General features: G+C 45.5%; 1 protein-coding gene across 1 annotated transcript; it reads right to left on the bottom strand.

The window, feature by feature from the left end:
• Nucleotides 1-2788: 2788 nt before the first annotated feature.
• On the bottom strand, nt 2789-12412 carry LOC135807024 (uncharacterized). The gene is made up of 6 exons (XM_065321117.1): nt 11911-12412; nt 8727-9140; nt 6881-7303; nt 6618-6753; nt 6143-6219; nt 2789-4243 (listed from the first exon to the last, which is right to left on the bottom strand). Exons 1-6 carry the CDS (start codon nt 11999-12001, stop codon nt 3552-3554), a joined length of 1833 nt encoding a protein of 610 aa, XP_065177189.1. The 5' UTR covers nt 12002-12412; the 3' UTR covers nt 2789-3551.
• Between the last annotated feature and the right edge of the window lie 638 nt (nt 12413-13050).

A 13050-nucleotide genomic window follows, 5' to 3' on the forward strand; every position in this document is an offset into this window, starting at 1 on the left:
CCTAGCAGTCCTTCATGGCAATTCCCTTGGTAGACCCCCTCAAGCTGACACAGGATCTGGCCACCAGGAAGGGGCCTGGACGGCAGCTCCAGGTCACCGGAAGGTGGTCAGGGTTGACCCGCAAGAGATGCATATGCGGTGGAGCCTGTGACTAAACGGCCACCCCTTGGGGCCAGAGAAAGCGGTATTGAGGGGCAGGTGGTCCTTAGTTGGAGGCTTGCACCGCAAACTATGAATGTGTGACCTTCCGTGCCCGGCGAAGGTGTCCATAGTACCAGGCGGGTAGCTAGTCACACTTGTATCCAACACGACAGCCCTTCGGCTGTTGTCTGCCCGGCTTGGGGCGCCCAGGTATCCCCCCGTGCGAACACTACCCGCGGAAGCTGACAAGTCGTCAGCGTATGGAGTAGTGCTCAGCACCAGCAGGAGCTACCAACCAGGGGAAAGCCTAGCAGTCCTTCATGGCAATGCCCTTGGTAGACGCCCTCAAGCTGACACAGGATCTGGCGGCCAGGAAGGTGCCCGGACGGCAGCTCCAGGCCGCCGGAAGGTGGTCAGGGTTGACCCGCAAGAGATACATGTGCGGTTGAGCCTGTGGCTAACGACCACCCCTTGGGGCCAGAGAAAGCGGTCCTTAGTGGCAGGTGGTCCTTGGCTGGAGGCTTGCACCGCACAACCATTATGAATGTGAGACCGTCCGTGCCCGGCGAAGTGGTCGGTAGTACCAGACCGGTCGCTGGTCACGGTGGTCTTTAGCTACTGGTTTCACTGTATACCGAATCAGGCATGCCATCACAGGTCTACAGCGAACAGCACAGAGATCGACGGGACCAAGAATAGGGGATAGCGTGCGGCGAGGCCACCCCCATTATTTTTGGAGGCACGGCTTCACGTTAGAGCAGTAAATTGCAGTTAGGGACTCAGCTGAGTCAAGCTGGACTCAGCGTGTCAAGTTTGGCATAATACAATAAGCGCGCTATCCCCAAACAGTTGTGTGGTTATTGTGTGAGTGTATATGCAGGAGTCCGCGGTCACGTGAGGGGGGAGTGATAAGGGATGTTATAAATTTTTCAATTTTCCTATTTTTTCAGGCATTACCTGGGATTCGAACCCGCACTATTGCCCTACATGCATTCCCCCAAACACTTCGCATTCATACTCATTCTTCCAAGTTGCTTCACGTTATGATCTTGCGTTTGAAAGCCCTATTTGAATAGTGCGGCCAGCTGTATGTGGCCAGCTGTGTTTGATGGTACGGTACGGTACGGGACAGATACGGGATAGCGCCAGGCGTGACACAAACACACAAACACACAAACAAACACCAAATTAAAGCTATGTGGACCCTGGCTAGCGCCAGACGTTACTGAAGTAACATCTTCAGCATAGCTACGGGAATAAATCATAGATTACTACTGCAGCAAGTATTACCTTCACTGGGGGCAGTTGGATGCAGTTGGATCCCGGGACAGATACCCTGATGCGTCAATCCTTTTTCTGCACATTGTCCTCACACACTTACTGAAGTACTGAGGTCTCAGGTGTGGTGAGCCCATAAGCTGGATCATTTCCAAGTCCACCCAGAGTTTGGGGTGTCGGCCTTTGAGCGGTTCAATAGCCAACTAAGTCCTCTTTCTTCTGTGTGCGTGTGTGTGTGCGTGCGTGCGCACGCGTGTGTATGTGCGTGCGCGCCCACGCGTGTGTACGTGTGTGTACTCTAAAACTAAAAAGCGGATGCAACACAACGTAAAAGCATTGTCATTCTAACTAACTACGTACTTACTCGGCCTGGCATTTGGAAGTCAATTTTTCGTGTCCACCGACGCAGGTGCATGCGACCGCATTTGTCGAACAGCTGACAACTCCAGTTCAGGAATACACCGCGGTACCGTCATCCTGCTCCTTTTGTTGCCAAAACTACATGTATTAAAAAATTCCTTCGTAGTCTTACTTTTCGAAGAGACAGACTGAGAAATCTGGCGTCTACTACGCGTCCTCAAACTTCCTCCACCAATGCAGGGATTTCGGGTATGACTACCTGCTTCAACGGTTCCTGCAGCCACAGCGACTCCGAGCCATCTAGAGGCTAGCGGCTTCACTACTACTACTTACTAGTAAATCTACTGGACAGCGCTCGAGGAATTATTTCTTTTGCTTTCGTATAATCATGATAATGGACTGTAGATCTACATCAAGCACCGATATGAGCTACACAGACACAGTACACTGGCTGTAGATTTACATCAAGCACCGATATGAGCTACACAGACACAGTACACTGGCTGTAGATTTACATGACTGTGGACTACATGATTCAATCATGATTGTCATGGTGAACAGACTGAACCAACGCCTTGCACTGTTGTAGCCGCGTAGGTTTACCGGGTTTACGCCGAGCTAGAACTGTAGAAGTGCTAACAATAACAATGTAGATCTACAGACTATAATAATTATACAGTACTACAATTTCATGTAGTTCATCATTCTGTTCACAATGTTATGTACATCATCATGACATGTATGTACATCATCATGACATGTATGTACAGACCAGGAAGTGGATCTACCCTGGTTTGGTGGATCACAGTCTCCTGACGAATGCGTGCGCCATAACAGGAAACTCTGAGTTAGACTGTTACTGTGATGGAGATCAGTGGACTGATAATGTGGTATCTGCGCTGGAACTTGTGTGAAAGCAACAATTTGAGACTCTTGTGACTCAGATGGTGAGTCAAGGCTGATGTACATGAAAAGAGGGAAACCTGGGAGGGGGGGGGGGGGGGGGGGGATTATTGGAACAGCATCTTTTTAAAAGCTGATCCAGAAATCAGGATATTTGTATGGACTCAAATGCAAACAAAACTCAAAGAAAAACAAATGCTATCAGGGGACCCGAGGGAAAATCACAAAACAAGAAAACAACAATATGAGTCTATTTTATGACCATGATAGTATGAGTAAGAACACCAAGGCAAATCCAGAGAAGGAATGAAAACGGAAAGCATGATGGACCAATGGCCAAGCATTCTGATTCTGAATGCCATGCCACCAAAAGGAGAACATTATGGTCAAAATGAACATGACATCTGCTGGCGTTGCTGTGTGCGTGCATGGATTTTTTGGATGGATTCGGTTGTGAGCTGCATGGCATTAATGATTATTCATGGAACTGTTACTGGGAGGTGTTGATTAGTGTACACGTCGAAGGCATTGAAAGACTCAATGCTGTGATAGAGATCACCTAAATTCTGGTGAAGGTGAAGTGAGAGCTACAGGCATACTGTCTAGATGTCCGCAGTCCGGAGTGGCTGGTTAGTCGGAAACCATGTTTCAAAGAAAAGCACAAAACAGCATCATGAAAATGAGCAAGAACACTAAAAGAAAATTCAGAGAAAGAACAAAACGAGACAGTGTCATGAACAAAGCTACAGCTCCGGATGGGATGATGCGAACATAAGGAGAACATAAGGTCAGATGTGGTATCTATTGGCATTGTGGTTTTCGTACATGGCTGCATTTGATGGTTGCTTGTATGAGCTTCATGGTATTAATCATGGCACTTTTACTGGGAGGTGTTGATTGATGTACACTTCGTCGTTGTTGGAACACTGCATGTCTTGGTAGATATCATCTTCCTGTAGAGGCGGATGGAGAGCTACGGCCAAACCATCACAATTTCCCCGTGATCCATTACAAGTACTGCTATTGGCATCGAGAGCTGTAGTGGGCACTAGGGGTTTCGTATGGGAAGCGCAGTTATTGGCGAGAATTGACGCAGCGTTGATGTACTCCCCGCCGAACGCTTGTTCACCACAGGCTGTAAACTCACCCCTTGCGCAATAGCATACGCCAGTGTCGCCGTTAGATGCGCCCAGTGCACCATCACCAGCCCTTGCGCCGTCGGTCATTGCAGCGTAGGAGTCTTCATCATCGTCTTGCTCTGCACAATTGCTGGAGGTCATGGTGGAACTACATGTATCTCTATGGGCAGTAGCAGCTCTACCACATGCTGGCACATCCTCTAGAAGCAGATTTCCTCCGACATTGCCTGATTTCCCATGCGACATGCTGTCCCCAAAACCCAGTACTGTGGTGGTTGCCGCCTCTTCTGTAGAATCTTGGTCCATTCCAATATTCCCAGCAATCGGTAGTGAGGTAAACACCGTCGGAATGGTTGTGTACGCATTTCTTGTCACTCGGTCCATGGGTTCATATAGCTCCAGACTTGGATAATCACTGGGGGCTTCAAGAAAAGTAAACGAGTGCAGATAGCAGCGGCAAAGGACACAAAAAACACTAAAATTCACTACATGTAGTCCATTCTGATAGACAAGTCCCACTGGCTTTGAAAACCAGATTTCGTGGGAATAAATTTACAAATGTAAAAAGGTGAGTCTCAAACCAAAGTTTGTAGGTCACGTTTTCTAAATTTGTAAATCTGGGGCTTTCATCTCCTTCTGCTTGCTTTTGCTGCGGTACTAAATTTCTACAACCCAACAGAAATTTCTAAATTGTTGTGCCCTGACGTTCCACCCTCAAATGTGGCAAGAACGAACTGCATGGGTAATACAATGGAGGCTTGCTTGTTGTATCCTTGGCTTTTGGCCGTTACTTTATCGCCATCATAATATTGGGCACCATTGCCCGTGTGGTCTGCGATACAAAATAAAATTTCAACAACAACAACAAGGTAGAATGTACAGTTGCTTTCACTGACTGATCTGCAACTACACTGTACACAGCAAACAGTCCAGACAGCAAACAGTCCAGACAGCAAACAGTCCAGACAGCAAACAGTCCAGACAGCAAACAGTCCAGACAGCAAACAGTCCAGACAGCAAACAGTCCAGACAGCAAACAGTCCAGACAGCAAACAGTCCAGACAGCAAACAGTCCAGGCAGCAAACAGTCCAGACAGCAAACAGTCCAGGCAGCAAACAGTCCAGACAGCAAACAGTCCAGACAGCAAACAGCCCAGACAGCAAACAGTCCAGACAGCAAACAGTCCAGACAGCAAACCATCCAGACAGCAAACAGTCCAGACAGCAAACAGTCCAGACAGCAAACAGTCCAGACAGCAAACAGCCCAGACAGCAAACCGTCCAGACAGCAAACAGTCCAGACAGCAAACCGTTCCCATGCTAGCTGTGTTTCCTAGCAAGCATATTGGATTAATTTATGAGAAATACTGGAAATTGTAAAACCAATAGATATGGCACATTGCAAATATTGGTTCTGCTTTGGATTTGTATAGCACAACTTTATCGTACTGACAATTAAGGGGATAGGAAAGCAAATGAACTGACACCACTGATTTTCAGATAACCGGCTCAGGGCACTGCTTGTAAGAACGTACACGTATATATGATAGCAAAGGGGTTTCGGGTTATCTCTGCTATTTCAGTGGTGTTTACTCTCATTCCATTCCGTGTGTCTATCGTAGATGGCTTCAGTGAGCTCCACATAATAATCTCAAACTCCCACACCATGCACCCGCGTTACTTCTAGGATATACGCAAACTCCATTGCAGCTAGCTATACATTACTCAGTGTGGGCAGTCTGGGCAGTGTGGGCACTCACATAATCATTATGTATGGCCTCTTGGTCTCGCTGCAAAAGTTTCACTCCATTCACCGACTATGGATAAAGTAATGATAGCTGCATGGACCTTCAAAATAGCCCCTCCACCCTTGGAGTTCTAGTCTAGAATTTAGAGCAAATTTCTACATTATGAATCATTCTTCACTATGTTTGATTGCAATATTAGAAGACATCAACATTGTTCATAACAAGCCATTTCAGATTTTCGAAACCTGCCCAAACCTTGAAAAACCACAGTACTCGTAGGTGCACGAAAGACAATTTCATCCATTACAAGCAAACTTAGATGAACCAACTTGTTGAAGATGGCGGAGGGAGACCTGGCTAGGCATATGCGGATAATGCCGGCAGAAAAATTGGCAGAATTCGGTACTTTTTCTCGGAAGTTTCATGCATGTTTGGTATGTGGATAAAGAAATGGAGCAGAATTCGAGGAATTGCCCGCCATAAGGTTTGTATAGTTCTGCCAATTTCACTGCTTTTCGAGCAGAATCTGCCACCTTTTCGAGCATTATCCGCCAATGCCTAGACCTGGCTTACCTGCATTTTCGTGACGCTGACTTTGACATTGTTGTAGTGTACCTGAGTGACCGTCGTCGGTGGTAGTTACAGCCAATCTGGATATGCGAACGACAGATGAAAATAATAGGCACCATGCTAATATGCATGCATGCCGCCTGTGAATAACTTTCTCGGAGATGGGAAGCTTATCAAGGAAAGATAAACTACAACATCTGATCCCCTCACCACCACCATCAATCAGGACTCAGAAATTTCACAGACCAGTTTTCGGGCATTCTCTTCAAGCGAAATCAAGCAACTAGCTCTTCAGTTACAGCCAGTGAAACCCATGGACCCATGGATAGCTACTACGACCACTGAAATAGTGCAATTGTATGTACGATTCAGCGAAAATGTAGTTCACACTTTTCCACTTCTGAAATGCAGTTTTACGAACTTCGACGTACAGATGTTTTGCAGCACATCCGGTTACTCTTGAATATGGCATCCTCACCTTTTCTTTCGTCGCCGGCCAACAACAGCCAAAGTGACAATGTTAACGAAAACACAACATACTACTACTGACGATATTGCTACAACGAGGATAAACTGGCTTGGACTGCTTGAAGTGCTTGCAGATGTGCTAATGCCTGAAGCACAACATAAAATACAAGACACTAAGATGAGATCAGTCCGAAACTATAATAATATACATGTATGCTAGCGAGATCCTTTAGGTCTTAGTGATACATGAGCTGCTGTCTCTCAGTTCCTCACCAGTTGATGCTGGGTAGGGCAGTGATGATGAAGACACGGATGCCACTAGCGGTGTCCTAGTACTAGTGAGGATTATTGCTGATAATGTCAATGGCATTACTGTGGTAGTACTAGGCTTAGTTCTCGGCGTGGCAGTCACTATGGTCCCTGGTACATTGGTTGTTGGTATTGCAGTAGGAGTAGTAGTCGGTGTAGTAGTCGACATAGTTGTTGGTGTGGTAGTTGGTGTAGTAGTTGGTGTGGTAGTTGGTGTGTTAGTTGGTGTAGTAGTGGGTGCAGTAGTCGGTGTGGTAGTTGGTGTGGTAGTCGGTGTAGTAGTTGGTGTGGTAGTCGGTGTAGTAGTTGGTGTAGTAGTTGGTGTAGTAGTTGGTGTGGTAGTTGGTGTAGTAGTGGGTGTTGTAGTCATCACCGTTGTTGTTGGTACTGTAGCAAACAGGAAAGAAGTGACATTGATTAATTGAAACTCGGATGTTGAGCAAATACTTGAAGTAGTATTAATATGTCAAGAGAAAAGGACCTATAAGTTACTAGTTATGACTAACAGTCCACCAAGGTTACAAGATAATATACAGTCAGAGAGTGCGACAACAAGGCCAAAAACTGACAAGGGAACTTTCCGCACCTGAGCGGCTGAGCCTTTCAAGTAATTGTTGGAAGGTCGTTCGTTGGTTTGCGCTTCGTAGATGTGTTGGAGCTAGGTGTCAGGTCGTCGAATGTCTCACTATCCTTGTCAGTTTTGTGCCTTCTTGTCGCACTATCTGATTGTATAATTATGTACGGATGATCAGAGGATGGAAGAGGAATTGGATGACGGAACGGTTGGTGAAGAGACAGAGGACGAGGCAGATGATGGTAGTGATGGTGATCGTGAGGATGATGAGCGGAACGAGGAAGAGGACAATGAGATGGACGAGGAGGAGGAGGATGGGAAAAAGCGAGATGAGGCGGATGAATGTGTTCATCGTAAGAATTCGGCTGTGTATCTACACTTGTTATCTCGTCCTGACTGTCTTGGTGTGTATGATGACTCTCATTTTTCTGTACTGTGTCGTGCGCGGTATGTCCAACAGATGAAAGTCCTTGAGGCAGTTTGTATACGGATTCATAAGCCTGTTTTGTGTAAGCAGAAAGAGCACGTTGTTGCAAGGAGGTTATAGTCGTAGGTTGACACTACGTTCAGTGCCTTCTCACCTTTGGTTACGTAATCTTGTTACCTTTTTGCGTTTCCTCTAGTGGGTTTATAGCACTTGTATCGTGATGTTATTTCTAACACCTTTCTATACAGTACTTAACTTCAGTTTCTTTGGTTGCATCCTTTAGTTCCGTATTTTTCCCACTGATGATAGGAACGAGAAAATCGATTCTGGGTTTCATTAATTCCTAATAATTATATTGATGAATTGATTCATTAATTATTACATTTTCATTGGTTTGAGGGAAACGGGAAATTACATTTTCCTTCGGACCTTTTCCGTTTTCAACCGAATCCCTCAAATTTATGATGAATCTGAACACATGGAAAGCAGTGAGGCACGCATATTTCCTTGCCTCACCATCTGAGTTATAATTGATTTCCATGTGAATTACTGGTCGTGTTTACATTCGGATATTGAGCCCAAATTAATTAGAGAAAAGAAAGAACAATGGGGTGTGCACAATGAGCTACGCTGCACGAATTGAACCTTAAAATGAACACAGGAACATGGTCCTCTTCACAGGCACATGGTCCTCTTCACAGGCACATGGTCCTCTTCACAGGCACATGGTCCTCTTCACAGGCACATGGTCCTCTTCACAGGCACATGGTCCTCTTCATTGTCCATTATTATTTTAAAACGCTACTCACGTTGTCTTTGGCAAACAAATTCAAGTGGATGGCTGCATTCTCTGTCATCCCATCGAGACCCATATGTATTGTGGCTTGGTTTAAACCACATTGTTACGCACAGTTGTTGGACATACTCATTAGAGTTAGGCTCTCCAACAGTCCAATGTGAAAAGTTGATAGGACGTCCATCATCTTCAGTGATCCAGGTGAGATAGGGATAAGGCTGGAGTGACCGAATTCCAATCCAGGTAGTTGTATTACTTGGTTTAGTCTGGTTAATACATTGATTCTCCATGGCATTGCGTGGAGTAGCTAGCTTGCTGTCATTTCCCATACTCTTGCAATAATTCACTGACTCATTAAACGTCTTTGCAACATCAACATAATATGTATACTCTATTCCATGTGGACCAGAAGGACACGTCATCCAACCTGAACGGCAATGATGGGTAGGCAGAGAAAAATGAAAGGGAAATTGACTCAATGGAGTGACTGCTAGCAGGCCAGAGCAAGTATGTACGCGTCCAGATTCAGAACCAAGACACTGAAAAGACAAGTGTCACAACCCTTCAAATAAACATAATATTAATAAACATCTACATGTACTTGAAGTACTACCATCGCACCAGCGGCGTATCCTGGTTGCAGATTAAAAAGTTTTTAAAATCGTTATACAATGGAGCTAAAGTATAGCTGGCCACAAGAGTCTCCTGGTTCACTTCCCAGTAGCGTCTGTTAATTTACCTTGGCCCATTTCTTCAATACCGTCTCACTTTTACTATAATCTATACCTTGCTGTGATGGAATAAGTTTTCATTTCTAATACTTGTACTTTAAACATGAATCCGATAATCACAACTGAGAACGAAAGTACATATCAATATTATTGTACACAATGCTGCAGACTGGACTCGGACGGAGAGCCGAAGATTAATTTATAAAAATAAAAAGGACCAAGGAACTACAAGTTATGCTATAATGTCCACTAACACCACCAGTTACTAAACAATCAGCTCATGCGATATCATTGCACGACACTGACCGACGGTACTGACGTTCTACAACTAACTGGCTAACACTAACAGCTGTAGCACATCTTGGATGCGCACTCCAACAGCCTTTCAACTTGGAAGGTTCCAAGTTATAAAAATAACATAAGGAGGGGAAGGTGAGCGCAACCAAGATAAGCACGAGCTGAAAGTCTCAGCTGTGAAGGACGTTAGCGGATGTTCATGCATGTCGATGACGATACTGGCGAGACCATTGGACAATACGGTCAAACCACGATTCAACGACGCACAGCAACATTCCACACAACATGCGTGGCTCAAAAGATGCGAAGATCAAAAAAAGGGGAAGCTATGCGAACAAGAATCATGCATAACCGAAGGCCTCAGTAAAACAGCACTGTACTTCGACGATGACAATTTAGATGGACAATAAGCAGCGCTATCGGTAACACGCAGCAATTTCACACGACGATCCTTTCGCCGTGTACGGTATAGATAAGGACGGCTCATCAGGTGTGCAAGAATGGACTCGGATGGAGAGCCAAGGACTAATTCCTAAAAAATTAAAAAAGGACCAAGGAACTACAAGTTACGCTATAATGTCCACTAACACCACCAGTTACTAAACAATCAGCTGATGCGATAACATTGCACGACACTGACCGACGGTACTATGCCGTAGAGAGCAATATTATTGTAGATGGTCATTCATTTTTTTCAATTCTCAGCAAGGTCTTCAGAGAATCAGAGGTGACAAATTTCCCCGATCAGTCGGAAGATCTCCCGATTTTTTGTTTGTTTTTGACATAATCATTAATCAGTCATCTCCCGATCTCCCGCACAAAATGAATAACAAACCTCCCGACTTTCAGCCGATTTTTCCTCAACTTCGTCAAGCATGCATACACACACCCGGTACCCCAGTACAGGGAAAAAAGAGAAGAAAAAAAATTCTGCACTCGAGTCGTCGTCATCTCTCTCGGGTCGTTTTGTCAGCTCTTTCAGCCTTTCTCCGCTTCTTTGATTGCACTCCGCTGAACTTTGGTGATGGCACCGTCGTTCAAGTAAACTGACGGCTAGAGAGGCCAAGCAGCGCATTATGTCCTCGGAGAAGTGACATTTCAGTTCCGCTCGTCATGGCTGTCATCACCTATGCTGCAACAGCATAACCATTGATTCCGCTAGATTTCTTGTGAATGGTCGCTTTCTTTGCATCGTTTCTCTTTCTTGGCAGGCGATGCCGAGAAAGTAATCGTGACTAATTTCACCGCAATTTCACCTCCTCTTAGCTCCACTCGTATACTCGTGCGAAGTGTTGACACATACTGCAATGTAGGAGTTTTGTTGAAATATGTGGCGGGGTTTCTGCAGTCCATTCGCAGTTTCAGAGTACACTTCTAGTGCCCAGGGAAATCACATACCGCTGCTTTAGGTTTGTGCTGTTTTACTTCAACACTTAGCTTCTGAGTAGGCTACACGTCCATGGGAAGTGACATATTCCAATAACTTTGTACTGCTTTACTTCGATGCCTCGTAGACTCCACTTACTTCGAAATACTGTTTGTGATTAACCTCGTAGCATGCACCAATCATTTATTTATCATAATGAGGTAGAGAGAGAGAAGAGAGAGAGAGAGAGAGAGAGAGAGAGAGAGAGAGAGAGAGAGAGAGAGAGAGAGAGAGAGAGAGAGAGAGAGAGAGAGAGAGAGAGAGAGAGAGAGAGAGAGAGAGAGAGAGAGAGAGAGAGAGAGAGAGAGAGAGAGAGAGAGAGAGAGAGAGAGAGAGAGAAAGAGAGAGAGAGAGAGAGAGAGAGAGAGAGAGAGAGAGAGGAGAGAGAGAGAGAGAACGAAAGAAAGAGAGAGAGAGAGAGAGAGAGAGAGAACGAAAGAAAGAGAGAGAGAGAGAGAGAGAGAGAGAACGAAAGAAAGAGAGAGAGAGAGAGAGAGAGAGAGAGAGAGAGAGAGGGAGAGAGAGAGAGAGAACGAACGAGAGAGAGAGAGAGAGAGAGAGAGAGAGAGAGAGAGAGAGAGAGAGAGAGAGAGAGAGAGAGAGAGAGAGAGAGAGAGAGAGAGAGAGAGAGAGAACGGTCTTGACGGCCCAGGTTTCATTGCTTTGAAAGACACAGAGAGAGAAATCCTTTTCAGAAACACCAACAGTAGTACATGTGAAATTCAAACAATACCCATGCTTACCTGTATCAGTACCATGGCTAGTCTGTACTTGATGTAGTAGAACTGCCACAACAAGTATGGTCACCAACACACCATATGTGTACACCTGCATTGTTGTCTGCTGCAGAACCACTTCTTTCCAGAAACAGGTCAAATGTCTCCTCGACCATGTAACCTCCGCTAGTTTATAATTACATCTATCCAGATAATAGCGAAATAATATCCAGATCTATGCGAGTGTTTGATCTATTGTTAGATCTAATAATATTGCGCTAGACAAACTGATCGAGTGGTGTTTCGGATTCAATCTTCCGAGCTCAATTTTCGGGCTGAAGTCTTGCACTGGGGGCCCGAGAAATCAACTCTTCGTCGCCACAGACCGCGGATGCGTGGGACAATACTGCCGATAGAATGGTGTTTAGGATTCACTCTTCATCTTGCACCACGGATCTGGGAAGCCAGCTCTTTATCTTGCACCACGGATCTGGGAAGCCAGCACTTCATGGCCAGACCGAGGATGCGTGGGACCACAGACATGCAACTAGCAAAGACATGAATACACGCTAGCAAACCTAGAAGTACATCATGCATTCCTCTTTCCCTCTTTTACTGCAGATAGAATCCGCTTCTAGTCTTCTTTGTATGCATCACCGACAGATTGCAAAAGCTGGCGTCATATCAGCTACCCGCCCTCAAGCTTCCTCCAACCAATGCACTTTGTAAGTATTACTACATGCATGTGACGGCTGCTTGAAGAGTAGATAGGCGCTGCATTCACATGTACACAGTTAGAGTAGATAGGCACTGCATTCACATGTACACAGCTACAACCTTAATAGCATCATGTGCTTTCACTGTCCTTATAGTATTGACACGCTGCACATTGGGGCTAGACGTACGATGCTCCTATTGTTTATATTTTTTATCCTTTCCAGCGTGGATATACCTACGAGGCTCTGGTGGCGTGTTCCCAACGCAACAATATCACAACAATGGCTCACCACTGCAGCTCTACACAGGCTAGAGAAGTACGTCGCGGCACACTGTGGGCATATCTCATAATCGACCAATGCACCCACCAGTGAAATGTGCACAGTCGTGCAAATACCATCACCCCTTTTCTGCATACCAGAAAAGCGTAATGCAACCCCGTCCTCTTCC

Source organism: Sycon ciliatum, chromosome 1 (genome assembly GCF_964019385.1).
Source record: "Sycon ciliatum chromosome 1, ocSycCili1.1, whole genome shotgun sequence".
NCBI classification, from domain to species: domain Eukaryota; kingdom Metazoa; phylum Porifera; class Calcarea; order Leucosolenida; family Sycettidae; genus Sycon; species Sycon ciliatum.